At 48.1% G+C, this 16,361-nt stretch overlaps 1 protein-coding gene across 1 annotated transcript in view; it reads right to left on the reverse strand.

The window, feature by feature from the left end:
• CDHR3 (cadherin related family member 3) overlaps positions 1–16,361 on the reverse strand; it is a 97,413-nt gene that overhangs the window by 25,822 nt on the left and 55,230 nt on the right. The window contains exons 12-18 of the mRNA XM_060021230.1: positions 15,701–15,927; positions 13,226–13,397; positions 11,427–11,677; positions 9,533–9,714; positions 4,693–4,762; positions 4,470–4,518; positions 2,682–2,951 (exon numbers count right to left, since the gene is read on the reverse strand). Coding sequence (XP_059877213.1) covers positions 2,682–2,951; positions 4,470–4,518; positions 4,693–4,762; positions 9,533–9,714; positions 11,427–11,677; positions 13,226–13,397; positions 15,701–15,927 — 1,221 coding nt within the window. The remainder of the gene's footprint in view (positions 1–2,681; positions 2,952–4,469; positions 4,519–4,692; positions 4,763–9,532; positions 9,715–11,426; positions 11,678–13,225; positions 13,398–15,700; positions 15,928–16,361) is intronic.

Consider the following 16,361-nt stretch of genomic DNA (forward strand, 5'->3'; position numbering starts at 1 on the left):
GGGGACACGGGTTCGTGCCCCAGTCCGGGAAGATCCCACATGCCGCGGAGCGGCTGGATGCGTGAGCCATGGCCGCTGAGCCTGCGCGTCCGGAGCGTGTGCTCCGCAACGGGAGAGGCCACAGCAGTAAGAGGCCCGCGTACCGCAAAAAAAAAAAAAAAAAAAAGTGAACAACAAAAAAAGAATTCACCACGGGGTTCCACATCCCTCAACAGTGGACCCCTTTACTTTTTAATGACTCAGCATTAGCTACAGTAAATTCATATGATTAAGGCCTTGGGAGAGAAATGTGAGAAAACTTTTACAAGGTCCCCAATGGTCCCTGACTTGATTTTATTCAGATAATTTATTTTTGAAACCTGGTAAATGTTAGAAACCAAATGGCCTCAGCCCTGGACCTGAGATTTCTGATTTCCCCTGATCAAATAGTCAAATATGCAAAAAGAAAAGGTGGTTTCGAAGCTTCCTGGTACCACTCCTGACCCATGTCTTGGGTTCCTCGAGGTTCGCATCTTGGGGCTTGGAAGATAATCAGCTCTTCCTGCCCATCACCAGGGAAAGAACTGACTCTTCAAACAGACCCCAGCCTTTGGGAAGTCCCTCCCTGTGCCTAACTTAAATCTCTTCTTCTGGCCGAGAAGCATGATCCCCTCCTGCCCTGTCATCACCAGAGAAGGGATAACAGCTGCTCACCACCCTCCTTTTAATCATCCTTAATGGGCTCATAAACAGTTATCAGGCACCCTCTTCAGCCTTCTCGGAGCCTCATTTTACTTGCATTGAGGCTGAGAGCTTCTGAGGAAGGTCTTTTACCCGGGGCTCCACAGACTTGCAGAGTCTTAAATGGGTAGTCAGCCACTTCACCCACTTTAACCTCCACAAATGAGCAGCTCTGCCTTCTTTGCAAAATTTAAACCTATTCAAGGGAGTTCCCTGGCAACCAAGCCTTATTAATAAATTGTGCTTGCTCTAGGCCAGGACAGGGCATTTTAAAAATGTTTCTTTTTCTTGAGACGTCACACGGACGCAGGGGCACACAATAAACGGGCAGCTCCTCCTTCCGAAGTTCTGCATTTGCAGGATGGATCCTGCCTGCCCTCTACAGGCCATCCTGGGCCTGGAGAGTTCTCATCTGGCTCTCCAACTGGGAAACGGGGTGCTGCTCCAGTAGACTCTCATCTAGTCCTTTCTTCTGGTTACTGGACTAGGGGCCCAGCAGCTGGGAAGCAGGACATGGAGCAAAGGTGAGGGTTGCTCGGCCTTCACCAGGCACGCACTGAAAATTTCCATTTCCTGTTGCATTGCAGAGAGATTTATTTTCAGGTCACTGCTTGTGGCCACAGGTGAAAGTCCCAGCTGTATGAATGGCTAGAGCTTCCCACTGTGTCTCTGCTCTGAGTCCTGTGGTTTCCCCCTCCACCAATCACAGAAGGTAGAGAAGGAGCCGGGCAGGTAGGTTGTAGGGCTGGTGTTGTTTTAGCTTTGAGAAAAACAGTGATTTTAGTTCAAGAGGAATTTTCACCAGGATGGCTAAAATGAAAAGGACCGACAACACCAAGTGTTGACAAGGGAGTAAAGCAGTCAGAACTCTCCATCGTTGAAAGTATAAGTTGGAGCCATCAACTTCAGAATTCTCAGCAGATTCCAGCAATGGCTCTTGCAATCCCACTCCTAGGAGGAGGCTCAGAAGAAACACGTGTTTATGCTATGGAAAGACATGTACAAGGAAGTACACAGTGCTATACCTTATAATAGTAAAAAACTTGGAGCAGCTACCCAAGTGTGGAATGGATAAATGACATGTGGTAGATTCCCTCAGTGGGATAAGAGACACAGTGAAGAGCCCTGCATGACTGGTTCACAGTACAGCTGGGTGAATCTCACAGATATGGTGTGCAGCCAAAGGAGCCAGATACAAAAGAAATGGGGAGCTCTTTTTCCATTTATAGGAAATTTCAAAAAGGCAAAAGTAATCTGTGACAATAAAGACCCAAATATTGGTTGCGTCAGGGAAGAGTCTACATGGTACTGAGCTGAATGCCTTCGATCTGTGCGCTTTATTGCATCATCAGTTTTACCTTAATGAAAAAGAATTAAAGGTATTTAGTGTGTTTTCTTCTTCCCAGGTGAACAACTCATTATTCATCCTTTTTTTTCCCATGCTCTGCCTCTTTTGAAAAAGATTAGATGTGACTTACAATGCTATACGGTGTTGAACTGTATTTATAAGTGAAGAAATCTGGGTGACGCTAAAATAAAGGCAGGAAAATAAGGTGAAACCAGGTGGGAGCGTAGTCCTCAGAATTTAGGCAGGAGGTCTCGTGCACTTCCTAGGGGCAAACGGAACAGAGCTTCCTAGAGGTCAATGTGAAGAAGAAACACAAGTCCACACCCACCAGTTAGCAGTCCAGCTGATCAGAGGTACTGAGGCCAGGGCAAAATCTCTCCTGGGCTGTCTCAGAAAAAGGCAACTCTGAGATGAAAACCCTTCATTTTAAAGTCTGTCAAACATTCCACCTGGGACCCTGGATCCTCCACATTTTCAGCCCTCCACCCCGACCCTGCCCTCAAAGAATGTAGGGTGAGGCAGCGTCCCAGACAGTCAAGCTCCCGCGCTGTGCTGTGGGCCAGGCAGCCAGACACCGTTCACTTTTCTGGGTGCGGTTTGGGGGATCCCCTACCCATAAGGGCTGAGTTTCTGTTCTTTGGGGTGCTTGGCTTGCTGTCCTGGTTCCAGGACCGTGGGACTGTATTCTTGGCCTGTGCTTTGTCTCTCAGCCCATCTCCTTCCTTGTGGGTGCTCCTTAGTGGCTCGGTCCCTTCCCCAGTGACAGGTCTTCTTGGAGCAGCTCCCTGAGGGCTGGACTCCTTCCATTTTGGCATTTGGGTTAAGGGATCTTTCCACTTTCTGGCTCCAGTTTTTGTGTTGAATTCATATATTGCCCCAGTAACTAGAGAAAAAAATTACACCACCAATGTATAAACAAAGGAATCCAAATGCTTCTCTCCTCCCCCATCTCCACCCTGCTCTCTTCTCGCCCCCAGGGAAAGATGAAGCAGCTAGAAAGATTGAAAGCAGGCTTGTGAAGAACACAATCTTCACCTGCCTGCCCTTTCCACCAGCTGAGCTGTGTGGCTCTGACAACACAGGTAGCAAATCTCACGCTTCCCTGGAAAGAAAGGTTTAGGAGAGTCTCAAGGTCACCTCAATGGCAAGATGAGAGGCCACAGAAGTCTTGAACTCAACATGAGCTTCAGATAAGTTAGGCTCAGTTTCTCATGGGGTGACCCATTACGTTCTGATTTGTTTAAAAAGATCCCCTGAATCCCTGATATAAACAGGAGTTCACCAAGGAAGGAGGGAAAGACTTTGATTTTTATCTATGTTATGTTACCAGAGATTTGCAGACACAGACACACAAATCTGGCCCCAGTTGAGATGATGCAAAGGAGCCATTTTTATTGTGTCGGAGCCTGCAGACGCTAATTGATGTTTGTTCACATTAGTCCAGTTGGCTCATCGCTTCCTTTTTCCTTCTCGCAAACACACAGACGCAGAACAGCCTCGGTCCTCCCTGGCTTTTGCCCCAGAAGATCTAGTTTCCGGCGTGCCCCTGCTCCTGCTGTTTCCCTACAGCATGAGTGGCCTCTCAGGCAGAGGATCCCACCAGCACTTATGCTAATGTGGGCACATTATGGTAACAAGTACCTAATAATAGAGGGAAATTTAATTCCAGCAGCAGCGGCAGCCTGTCCTGGAGAGGAGCCATCCTCCCTCTGAGGAGGACCAAGCGGAGCCGTTCGCATGTGAGGGTGGCAGGGAGCCAACGCACTTGCCTCCCGAATTTGGTTTCCTTCCCTTTATTCACGTCTATAATTGAGCCTTTGTAAGTGAAGGGATGTGTGTAAAGGAGCTAAATTTGGAGCTGATTTCATGGGGGTGATGAGAGCTCTGGAGGCCAGCTTTACCTTATGTTCATCTTGCTGTCCAAGAAGGAATTCTTGGCCCTGATCGAGGAAAAAAAGAAGCCAAGCTTGCCATTTCTCCATATCTCTCATTACCAATAGGATGGTGTTTAGAAGCATTCAGAAAGGATGAGGCAGGTGGGGGGAGGTTGAGTCCCAGTGAGCAGAAGACACAGTGGGTTACTGAATTCACCAATTCCCTGAACTGGCCTGTGATTCAGGGAGGGAGCCTGGACAGAGGCGTGGTCCTTGAGTGGGACCCTTTAGGTGGAAACCTGCTGAGGCCTCACACGTGATCATGTGCTTGAGTGTCTACAAGCCAGCTCTGTTTTGAGCCGATCTCACGTTGCGGTGCCGCCTGGAAGTATCAGCACTGTGTAGGCCCGACAACCAAACGCACTGGCAGACTGAGTGAAGAGCAGGACGTGGGATATGGTCCTTCATGACTCCACCAGCCTGGAATATGATCAGTGCCCTTACGGACGACACTGCCGCTTAATTACCTGGGTCTGCGGCTTCTCCATCAAAGACAGTGTTCATCTGGATTGTTTCCTAAGGAAAAGAAAGAGACGGCTTCAAGCACAGCCCTACACTCCTCCCCCCAGGAGAGGCTGCTCTTCCTTACAGCCCAGGTTCCTTACCCAGGACCTTCCTGACATTTATTTATTCAGTAGGCACTGTGCTAGATGCTCGGGACACATCGGTGAACAAGGCAGGGCTGGTTACCGCCCGCCCAAAGCTTGCCATCAAGCAGGGGCCATTGACAAAGAGGCACTGCAGTTTACTGTGATAAAGCCTGTGATGGGGGAATATAGGATGCTATGGGGGCGTGGGGGAACAGGGGTGGGAAAAGGACATTTAATGCAGACTTGGGGGGTAGGAAAGCATCCTGAGTAAACGCCATCTAAGCTGCACAGAAGGAAGAACAGAAATGCCACGCAGCACCGGCCAAGATCGACATCACCTACGCGGGATCTGCCAGGCAGATGTTACGTGCAGAGCAGGCACAGATGAGTCAGCCTAGGCCAAGGCAGCGCTGCCTCCGGGCCTGGCCTGCCTCACCTAAGCCTGGTGCTCCACACCTTATTCTTTCTCCTGACCTGTACTCTGTGCCGCCCTCCAGGACCTGACCTCTGCCCCCTGGAAACACCCCCTTCCCTCACACGGTGCCCTCCAACGACGCCGTTCTTCAGCACACTCATGAGGACGGTGTTGGGAGTTTAATGGGCCTTTGACCCCCGTTTTCATCACATAAGCTGTTACCTACTCACTTGCCCACAGCTCCCCTCTGTGAAAACAGAAGGAATCGAGATGTACAGCTTTCCTCCACTTGATTAACTCAGAAGCTGCACTTTTTACGGCCAGGGGGATTGATTTATTTAATCGACGAATTTAACTCTACATATGTCTAAGTCTCTGAGTGGCATCATCAAGAGTACTTGACTTAGGCAATAATAAGACCCAGGAGACAGAAGATCACCCCTTCCTCCTGTTTGCAGACCAGTGCTTATAAGCACTTAGGAGACTGGCCTGAAGCGATACTTCCTCCGCGTCCTGTCATTTCCCAAATTCATGGATCTTAGATCATAACAAAGTCCTATTATTAGGGGTTAGGGGAGACCTGGGAGGGGGTCACCTTCAAGTTCCGTCACTTCCAGTGGGTGGATCAGGTTCAGTGAAAGAAAACTCAGGAGGTCACGTGAGGAGGTAACTCCCCAGCTGTCCTGTGACACTTTGCATTTACATGACTCTTCATAATTTTCCCAGTATTTCCCCACCTGTTATCTCAGGGCAGCTGTTCTCACTCCCGTTCCACAGGTGAGGAATCTAAAGCTTAAAGAGGCCGAGGGAGTCCCTGAGGTCAAGGTCATATGGCCGAGAGGGCAGAGCCAGCCTCAGCCTCCCACTGTGCTCTTTTTCTATCACTTTTCCCTCAAGGTGTGGAAAAGCAAAGCAAAAGTAAATCCCGTTGAAGGCTGAAGCACCAGTTCTGGTCTTTAAGCTCCTCTCCCCCTAACTCACTCTCCTGGAGAACTAGTGTAGATAATAAACACCACTATTCAATATTTATGAAATCCAGTTCTTCTGCAAATATAGCAGCAGACAGGTTCAGTGGAGGGAACAAATTCTATCAGGAGCTCGTCACACAGCAGTCTGCTCCAGTGGCCAGATACAAGCATCTCCCTGAATGATAAACACCCCCGTGGGACTGTGACGAGACGGCCAGGGGGAGACCAGAGCCCCTCCCCAACCCGGCACCCTGGGGCCAGCCAGCCTCACCACCGCCGCCTCTCTCTTTGTGTTCTTCATTTCTGCAGGCAAGAGGACAGACAAGAGTTAAGCTTCTTGGACACTAAATTGACCTTAAAATTTTACCCCTACAAAGAGATCTCTCTTAAGCAGGATTTGAGCTTAGTATTGCAGGCATAGCAAAGAATTTTCTGTCTCTAGACATGTTTGTTGACCTCCTTCCACCTTCTCAGAAACACACACACTCTCATAATACACCATTAAAATTTTTTAATTCTTTTTCCAGCTTATTGTCATTACTGGAAACTAGGTTTTAAATGGCTTTATAGGTAAAAAAGAAAGAGGGGGTTGCTACCTTTGTTTCTCATCTGAGGATTCTTTGCGTCCATTCCTTATGCCCTTTTTACAAAGTAACTAGGATGGGAGATAGGTTGTGAAAAATCTCATTTTTTAGAATTATCTCATTCGATATGATCAATAACCACTGTAGTTAAATTTCTAACCCTGCTGAGATATCCCTTGTGCATGTCAGATGCACACACCTATGGCTGGAGTGATTAGAACAATCATTTTTCAAAAACACTCTTTCCAGTTCTTTGTCCTGTCTCTCCCCATAGCTTGGAGTCTCCCTGAGACCACAGCTTTGGAGACAGTGGTGATGTCTCCTCAGATAGGCCTTGCTCATTTCACCAACGCCCTGAAATCACTCAGCTCTCCCAGCCCATCTGACTGCACCCAGCCCCGATTTCTAACTACCCTAACCTAAGTAACATGTGAGAATGTTCAAATCCATCACAATCTGAGAATAAAGTATCATTTGTTCTTTAAAAAGAGGCATCTGTCTAATACAGGGCACTAGCTGTCCTCAGGAGGGGTCACCCCCTCTGTGTGTAGCAGCAAGTAGATTCTGTGTTTAACTCACGGAGAATTCTCCATTCCTGACCCGCTTGGTGGGGAGCAGACCTTTAGGTGCTGATGTGAAGCTGATTGGAGGTGACTCAGTAAGGAACAGGCAGGACCGAATGAGACCCAAGCGGGCCAACGGTCCCATGCACCCTGCCCTGCCCTCCCCTTCCTCCAGCTACATCCGACCTCTGTTTCGTTCCATCCACAGATGATGTGGCAGAAAACCCACCAACACAGGACTTGCCCTGATTCTCCACCGAGTTGGAACCCTTTTATGTAGTACAACAGAGCAAGCACAAAACAATAATAGCAACAAACAAAGGTAATCGGCACCGTACATACCTACTTTCTTCACCCTGTATCGGGGGAGAAGGGATGGACAAGAATTAACCTGAGAGCACTCTGCCCTGGTACACACGTGACAACATGGGGGCCTTTGGGCAACTGTGTTCCCCAGGATTCAGGGGTCGATTGAAAGAGGGACCAGGGCAGGGGACTAAAATGCAGAATGGGCTCCCAGCCCTGCTCCATCACTGCTGGGTTGGGACTAAGGAGGCTTAGGAGTTTGATAAGTTTGAAAACTATTGCTTTAGAGAACTTCAGGGAACCTATTTTCTCTGACAACACTGAGTGAGGGCATGACGACCCCATCAGACGGCCCAGCGATTCTTCCTGCCTGGTTTTCCTCCCCAGTAACCATCTGAGCAGAAGATTTGACCCACAGTGGGAAGGTTCGATGACTAGCAGTTAAACCCTGGCTTCCTGTAATGTGAAGAGCTGGACACCTGGACTCTTAAGACCCTTCATTCTGTGACTCTAATTCTCTGCTATGGGACAAATATTGGTTGCCATATGGTACAACAAATTGCCAGAGAGGCCAGGTCTGAGTCTGAATCACTAGCTAGTTTTTTAAAAGTCAACCACGTTGAAAACAATATGTAGAAGGTAACTGAAGCTACCAGGTTCAAGGTGCACATTTGACTATAAATTGCATGTGAGTTGCAGTGTCCAGTATTGGATTACTTCCTTTAAGAACTTCTGCCCAAATCCCATTACAGAGCACTGCCATCCTTACAAGCTTAAGCATCACTCTTTTGGAGCTGGTTTTTTTTTTCTCAAATCAATTTGTGAGTATAGTCCAAATAAAAAGACCTTTTTAAATTTCAGCAGATGCTCAAGGATTTCTTACCTTGAAGTCAAGGTTGCCAATAGCAACGAATGCCCCCAATAAATATGGCAAAATGCAATGCACATCTTTATGCTAATACTTATACTTTTATACAGCCTTTCATCCATAGATTTTAAATTATTTGACAGTAGTAGTTAATCTTCAAAATACCTTTAAATGGCACATGAGTCTTATCACCCCTTTTTTTTGCCGGTGAGAAATTCCAAAATTCAAGTTCCAATACCTCAAGATACTTGGGTGTACAGAGCTAAACTTAGAATCTAGAATCCTAAGCTCACTGGGACTCAGCCATGAAAAATCATGCAACAAGATTAAAAAAAAAATAGTGTATTAAGCATTTACTCCACATCAGGAACAGTGCTAAATGGTTCCTTTGCATTTGCTCATTTAATTGTTTGGTTTTCAAATAAAGAAATTGAGATTCACAGAGGTTGTCACTTGCCCAAAGCCATATACCCAGAGAATGGCAGACCCAAGATTTGAACCTCAACCTTATCTGACTCCAAAGCCCAGGCTCAGAACCATCACGTTCTCACTGTAAGAGCTACTAAGACTCAAGCAGCTGGCTCTGGGGAAGCTTGTAACAATTTGATGCTTTCTCCACTTTACTCTAGTACCTCCCTTTAGCCAGTAAAAGACACTCTGCAGAGCGTCACCGAAAGAGGCATATAAGTGAGCAGGTGAGCATCCCAGGGAGAGGAAGCAGGCCTGCGTTTACAGCCCTTGAGAGGGCCACACGCAAAAGAACAATGATTATTTAGTCACACCAGAGCCCAGTTCAGTCACTGGAGCCAAAAGCTTAATTCCCTTATTCCTTTTTATGCTTCCTCTAATTCCATCCCATCCTTTAAATATTCCACAAATAACAGCACGGCATGTTCTACTACTACTCACAACCGGCCTTGTTTCTGGAGCTTTTATCCAGGACAAGATCACCAGGAGGCTGAAGCCCCGATTTCACTGAGAACTCATCAAGTATGGGGCAGGTGCCAGGGAAAAGCAAAGGAACAGTTTCCTGGCCCGGCAGGTGATGAAGGGGGTCCACCAGGACAAGGGGAGCTGGGACATCTCCCCCGTAGCTCCCTTTCCTTTCTTCATTCCAGGCACCCTCTCTACCCTGTGGAGAAATCCCAACTGTCTCCCTTTCCTTCTCCTGGCATCACCAGAGGCAGTATCCTCTGAAAGGAAATGGGGGAAGGGCCCAGCCCACTGGCAACTTACAGAGGTTTCTTGTGCTTCCCAGCCTTGCAGGGACAGTGTCTGTGGATGGCTTTGGCCAATAGGATGATCAGGGACACCAGGAGACCCAGAAGCAGCATGGAGCCCAAAGTGATGACAAAAGGCACATACCAGGCCGATGGAGAATACACGTTCTTCCTCAGGATCCGGTAGGTGATCCTGGGCTTGAATGACAGAAGAGGGAGATGAGTGGAGGCTGGTAGTCTTTGACATCAGAACCCTCTCACGTTGGGTGGTTGAATGTTCATCCTGCTTTTTGTTCTTGCTCTAAAGGTCGGACATCTGTGTGCTCATCGTTCTCACTCTTCAACCCATCACCTTATTTATAGTCTTGCCAGATGTCCATTAGACCAAAACCCAGAAAATGTAGGGAACTGGAGAGCAACTCTAGGCCTAATTTCATTCTCTTTCTTCTCCTTCCCCAAAGCTAAAAATTCCATTGGCTTTTTTTCCCTGCCAAATCATGGCATAAGCTAGGGACTAATATAGCTATTGTCTCTCACTGGGAAGGCATGAGCCATGAAAGTTGGGGTTTTTTGTTTCTTTTTTTTTAAACACTTTGTAAGCTTCTCAGTGTTCAGTCACTGCCAGCTGTGCTGCCAGCTGAGCAGGCTGTTATCACAGTGAGACCTCAAGTTCAGCATTTGCTTCCCAGAGAGGGAGACTGATAACAAAAAGTTATGGAGATTTCCAGGTTGGAGATGTCAGAGCTGGGTTGTGTTGTAAGTTGCAGAAAGGTGGCAATGCCTTACTTGGGGCACCTACTGGCTCCTACCACAACTGAAAGCCCTTCAAGTCACCTAATGCCTCCATTCATTGGGGGTAATATTGACTCCAGCCCACAGGAAAGGAATATTAAGCAGTTCTTGGTAAGACTCTGAGAAGCAGAATTTGACCACCTGTCACAGGTGGCTTTCTAAGGTTCTGGTTCCTTTTCCTCTGGCATACTCCAAGTATGGGGCTGCTTTTCTTCCTACTGTTTTCTGTAGGTAGTTTACTAATTTGCACACCTGTTTGTAATCCGTCTCCCCCTCTAGATCAGAGACTCTAAAACTTTAGTGCAATCAGAATGGCCTGGAAGGCTTATTAAAAACACAGATGGTTGGGTCCCACACCACAGTTTCTAATCCAGTAGGTCTGGGGATTTGATGAGGACTCCAGGTTTCAACATCCTTCCCTGGAAGTTGTAGTGATGATCATGGTTGGATGAGGTATAACTTTAGTGTTCCGGGGTGGGCTCAAGAATTTGCTTTTCTAACAAGTTTCCAGGTGATGCTGCTGCTGCTGTTGGTCTGGGGACCACACTTGAGAACCACTAACCTATACTATAAGCTCCATGAGAGAGCAGAGATAATTTCTGGCTTATTCACCAAAGTGCTTGGCATATAATAGGTATTAAATCAATATCTGCAGATTGAATAAGTGGATTTCTTTTTGGAGTGGAGGTGGGGAGTAGGGTACAGACTGACAAATGGTGACTCTTCAAAAGAAGTAGAGAAGAGCATCTGGCAGCTAGCTGCTTTCATGGACACGGACTTGTATCGGCTCTTAAGAGCAAGCAGAGAAGGGCTTGTGAAGGCAGCAACATGTCCATACCCTGGATGGGCAATGCCTGATCTATCACAAGTCTGTGCATATGTGTACCTCCTTCTTTACCAGACTAGGAAATGTCAGTGGTTCTATAAGCCCAAGGTCTCACCCAGATTTTTTCTACCACCCAATGACTATTCCAATCCAGCCCACGGTTGGCGTTTCTGGCAACGTCCTAACACCTCAACTCTTTTCAGTCCACCCCACATTTCTCCTAGGTCAAGGGGCTCCATCAACATCAGTTACAAGGGATGTAACTGGGAAGTCCATCTCCCAAAACCCTTACCCTGGGGGTTGTGGTGACAGTCGTGGTTGGGTGAGGAATGACACTAATGCTCAGGGTCACTGTGCCTGTTTCAACAAGAGCTGCAGCTCTCTTCCTGTCGGACAGCAAGTTGTCATCAGTTATGTAGACAAGTAGTTTGTAGTTCCAGATCTTATCAAGCCCACTAGCATAGTCAAAGCGAGTCGCGAGGATCAGGCTTGTAACGTTGGACCCGGCGTTGGGAGAGAAGGTGAAATGACTGTTGATGTTCCCTAAATGAGATTCGATGCAAGGATTTTGGGAAAAGGAAGAAAAGAGCGTGAGAAATAAGGGTTAGAAGAAAACTACATTCAGTCTTTTTCTTAAACATCCCACCTCAGGTGTAGACTACTTCTGATGTACCAGGGTGGGGGCAGTGACAGGATATGGACCTTAACAGCACCAGAGATTTCATGAGTACAGAGAGACTCTGGCTTACAACCAGTGTGGCTGCAATGAAAATGAGAGTAGAAAAGGGCACCAGCACAGGTGTCCAGGGAGAATGGCCGCCACCGCGCTGAGCATCAGGCAGAGAGCTAGCAATCCTGGTGCGGCCAGTGCTCATCGTCAGCATTAACTTGGTAACAATGTGTCACTCACGCTCAGACCAATCAGTGGGCGGCAAGAGGGAAGAGGGGGCCACGTCCCTAGCCATGGGCCAAGTTCATTGCACGCCTTTCATGAAACCGGGCTGGTCACACCCGTGACGGATGTCCCTGGAGTCCCCCAAAGGAAGGTGCGTCCTGGGCTGGCAGGGACAGTAGTCCCCACCCCCACCTCCCCAGCGGCTTGCCTGGGGCTGCAGGCTCACAGCTTAGGGAGCCCAGAGCAGAGAAGCTGCCCGCCCAAGCAGCTCTTGTTCATTCCCCCGGTGGCTGCAGACTCACTACCAACTAAAAACCAGTAAATGGACCAGGGGATGATGCAATTTTACTCCCGAGCAACGAAGTGCCCCATAAAGGCCTGAGGGTTCTCAGTATGGATTGTTCCCATCTCCGGCCACTGCAGTCTCGAGGTGGGCTCTGCCCCTGGGTTTTGTGACACAGCCTGCTCGAGAGGCTTCCTGCTGCTCCAGTTCCGGCTCTGCCAGGGCTCAGCAGGCGGCGGAGCTGGCTTTTCAGTCTTTCACGTGAAACTGCTCTGCTTGTTTGGGTTTAAATCCCTGGCCCCGGCACTTCATTAGATGAACTATTTTGGTCTCATTTCCATTGAGGGGTGCTCTTTTCTTTCCCTCCCACAATGGTATATTTTTAAAGAGAGAAAATGAATGGAGGAGAAGAGAATTCCTGAGGACGCGTTTCAAAATGCATTTAATCTATTTCATCTATTATTATTCAGAGAGAGGACTGGGATTCCCCTGCCCCCCCCCCCCCACCAACAAGCTTGCAGGAAAAGAGGTGGGGGAGGAGTTGGACTAAAAAAATGTTTTTAAGCTACACTAATCTGATTCATGAATCCTACGACAGGCTGGGAATTGGGGGTGGGGGGGCGGGTCACCATCAATGGGATTCACTGTTCCTTGGGCCTTTGGGCAGCCAGGTATGGGAGTCTGGGAAGAGTTAGGTGAGAAGGGGAAACCAAGGGGGGGGGGTACTGGGAATTCCAGAACCATTTGACTCCTCACCCTTGGTTTCCTCATTCAAAATACCCCACCCCCTACACGCTGTGCCAGATGAGTGTGTGAGCTCAGACCCCCACCCCTTCTCCCTAAACAGCTGCTACAGCCCCCAACACCAGGAGCCCTCAGCAAGGGTCCAGGACCACTGACATCAATACCATACCTGAGCCAATGGAGTAACGAAAAGACCTGGGGCTGGAATCAAGGTCAGTACACGTGAGCTTGAAATTGTAAATATTCGTGCCAACTTTCAGATCCACTGGGATGGCCAGGAAGTACGAGTTTGGGGTACAGATTGGTTTTTCATCATTTTCTTCAATGATGTTCACAGTCACCTAGAGCAGCAGGAAAGTCGTCTCACTGAGTAGTTATCATTGAGCCCTTACTGTGTGCCACGCACGGGGCTGTGTGCTTTTTGTGAATTAGTGAGGTTTAACCTCATCCAAGATCGATAATACGTTTATTCCCATTTTACAGATGGGGAAGCTGAGGCTTAGGGAGATTAGGTAATTGGCCTAAGGCCATTCAGTTGGTGAGTGGCAGAGCTGGGATTTGAACTTAGGTCTGTCTTACTCCAAGTCCTATGCTATTAACTTCTCTACTGTGTGTTGTGTGTGTACATGCACGTGTGCATAATATACGTAATAATACATTTCCACACCCCCACACACATATGCAGCTAGACACATGCGCTCACCCCCAGATGATGCTGAGTTGTTTTTCCGGTAATGATGATGGATTTATGGTGACCCTCCTGTGCTTCCTTGCTTGCTGCCCCTGTGAGTTGGAAGTTCTGTCTTTAACTTTGGAAGATCGAACAATGGCTCTCAACCATGGCTCCACTTTGTCTGGCCTTCTCCAGACCAAATGAATTGGACTCCCTGGAGGGTGGGGCACAGGCCTGATTTTTTTTTTTTTTCTTCTTTGATTGATTGATTGGCTGACTTGGGTCTTCGTTGCTGTGCACTGGCTTCCTCTAGTTGCGGTGAGCGGGGTTTACTCTTTGTTGCGGTGCACGGGCTTCTCATTGCGGTGGCTTCTCTTGTTATGGAGCACAAGCACTACGCGCGCGGGCTTCAGTAGTTGTGGCCCGCGGGCTCTAAGCTCAGGCTCAGTAGCTGTGGCGCACGGGCTTAGTTGCTCCGCAGCATGTGGGATCTTCCCGGACCAGGGCTCGAACCCATGTCCTCTGCGTTGTCAGGCGGATTCTTAACCACTGCGCCACCAGGGAAGTCCCCAGGCACGATTTTTATGTTCCCCAGCCGATTCTAATACTCAGCCAGGGTTGAGAACCAGTGGGATAGAAGGAGGCGACCTGGCTTAGCCAGGGTCTTGTGTGTAACCCGGGATCTCAGCACTGCACTGAGCCGGTGGCGCTGGCCTGCCACAAGCAGGGGCCAGCCTGTTCTCTTTCATCACTGTCTTTTATGCCTGGTGAATTGGAATATGGACTGGGATGCCTGCCAGCACGGAATCACAGAATGTCAGCCCTGAAAGGGACTTATGTGATCATCACCCTTTTTAAAAGCTTATGAATTTTAGAGTCGTATTCATTCTACCTCTGAAATTTGGGGATTTCAGCTATTTCTGAGCCCGGAGTAAATTGAAATGTTCTCTCTAGTTAGCTCCCAAAGTGGACTCCATTCATTCCTCTCAAAAACCCAAGCTAACAAACACGACAATTACCTTCAACTTAGCACATCTTTTTCTCAGCTAGCAATGCCAAGCCTTACACATCATTGAAAACATCGTCCCACTAATTCAAAGCAAGTCATCAGAGGAACTGGACTATTCAGGCATTGGGTTATGAGGTGACTCTCCATGTGTGAGAGAGAAATCAGGGTACAAAGATAAGCATTGCTCGGACCCCCTTGGCAAATTGGGATCAAAGTTGAGAAATGAACTCTGCCTCCTGACCCTGGACCAGTCATTCTATCACACAGGGCTGCCTGCCGCTAGCTGAGTTCATTTTGCCTTAGGCTTTTTCACTTTACTAACGGGAAAGACCAAGAAATAGTTTCCTCTTTGTGACCATCATATTACGCTCAAATATTCCTGACCACTGGCAGCACAGACCTGTCAAAGCCTGGCTCCTCAAAGCACGACCATGGACCAGCTGCCTCGGCACCACTTGGAAGCATGTTATAAATGCAGGTTCTCAGGCCCTACTCAGACCTACTGACTCAGAAATGCACTTAACCAGATTCTCAGAGGTTACAAAGCAGCATAGCGCTGTGTCAAGCCAGATCATTTTAAGACCTATCCCATCTGGTATGATGGGTCTCAGGGTAGGAACAGGGTAAAACTACTTGGGGGCGATGCACAGCTACAGCCCACCTCAACAGCAAGGGGGGATTTAAGGGCAACAGGAGGAAGCTTGTCCCCCAGGGTGGCCATCCATCTCAGCGCTTCTCCCAGTCACCCATAAACGTGGGCTTACAGATGTCAATCTTTACTTCCTGGCACTGCTATGTGTGTCCGATTGTGCTGTCTGGGACACCCCTAGCCATTTCTTGTCATGTCTGCAGGAGGTGCCCTATTAAGATTCCTTATTGCTGTGGCCACACCTGGAGGGTGCCAGGGAGACCCGAAGTCAACCCCTTGGGCTGGTGTGAATGCACCAAATCGCCCCACTCACAGTGACTGAGCTGCTATCCTCGCCGTTGGTGGCCTGGATTCTGAGAATATAGATGGGAGTTGTCTCGTAGTCTGCTTTAGTCACCAGCTGGAGTTCTCCCGTTTGGGGATTAATCCAAAATATGTTTGGGTAGTGCTGGCTGGCCCCTCCGGTGGAGATGGAGTACACGATGCCTCTCTGGGGGAAGTCTTTATCTGTCGCTTGCATCCGTCCAACCCGGGTTCTAGCTGGAAGAATAAAGTACCTGCGATTACCGCTGAGAATAATATCTGAGATTAGTCCTGCTTTGGGGGTGAGAGGAGGAATCAGGAGCAGACACTGTCAGTGCCATGGGCGAAAGACTTTTGGGGGCCTCTTTGCTGTTCAAACTCTGTATGTTTTACATCTTTTAAATTCAAATTACACTAATGACACCCACTAGGAAACTGGCCGTATGATGCAAGCAGTACTGCGAAGACTAAAAGACAATTCATATCCTCATATAGACTCCAAGCACACCAATTATTACATGATCCTAACGCTGCAAAGAACCTTCACATATACATCTTTTTGCAGCAGTGTTGTCTTTTTTATTTTTCAAATTTTCTATACTGAGCATGGGTTGCTGTTACAAAACCAGATGAAAAACATGATTTTTAAAGGTTTAGCAACAGGATGATTG

Source organism: Delphinus delphis, chromosome 9 (assembly GCF_949987515.2).
Source record: "Delphinus delphis chromosome 9, mDelDel1.2, whole genome shotgun sequence".
NCBI lineage: Eukaryota > Metazoa > Chordata > Mammalia > Artiodactyla > Delphinidae > Delphinus > Delphinus delphis.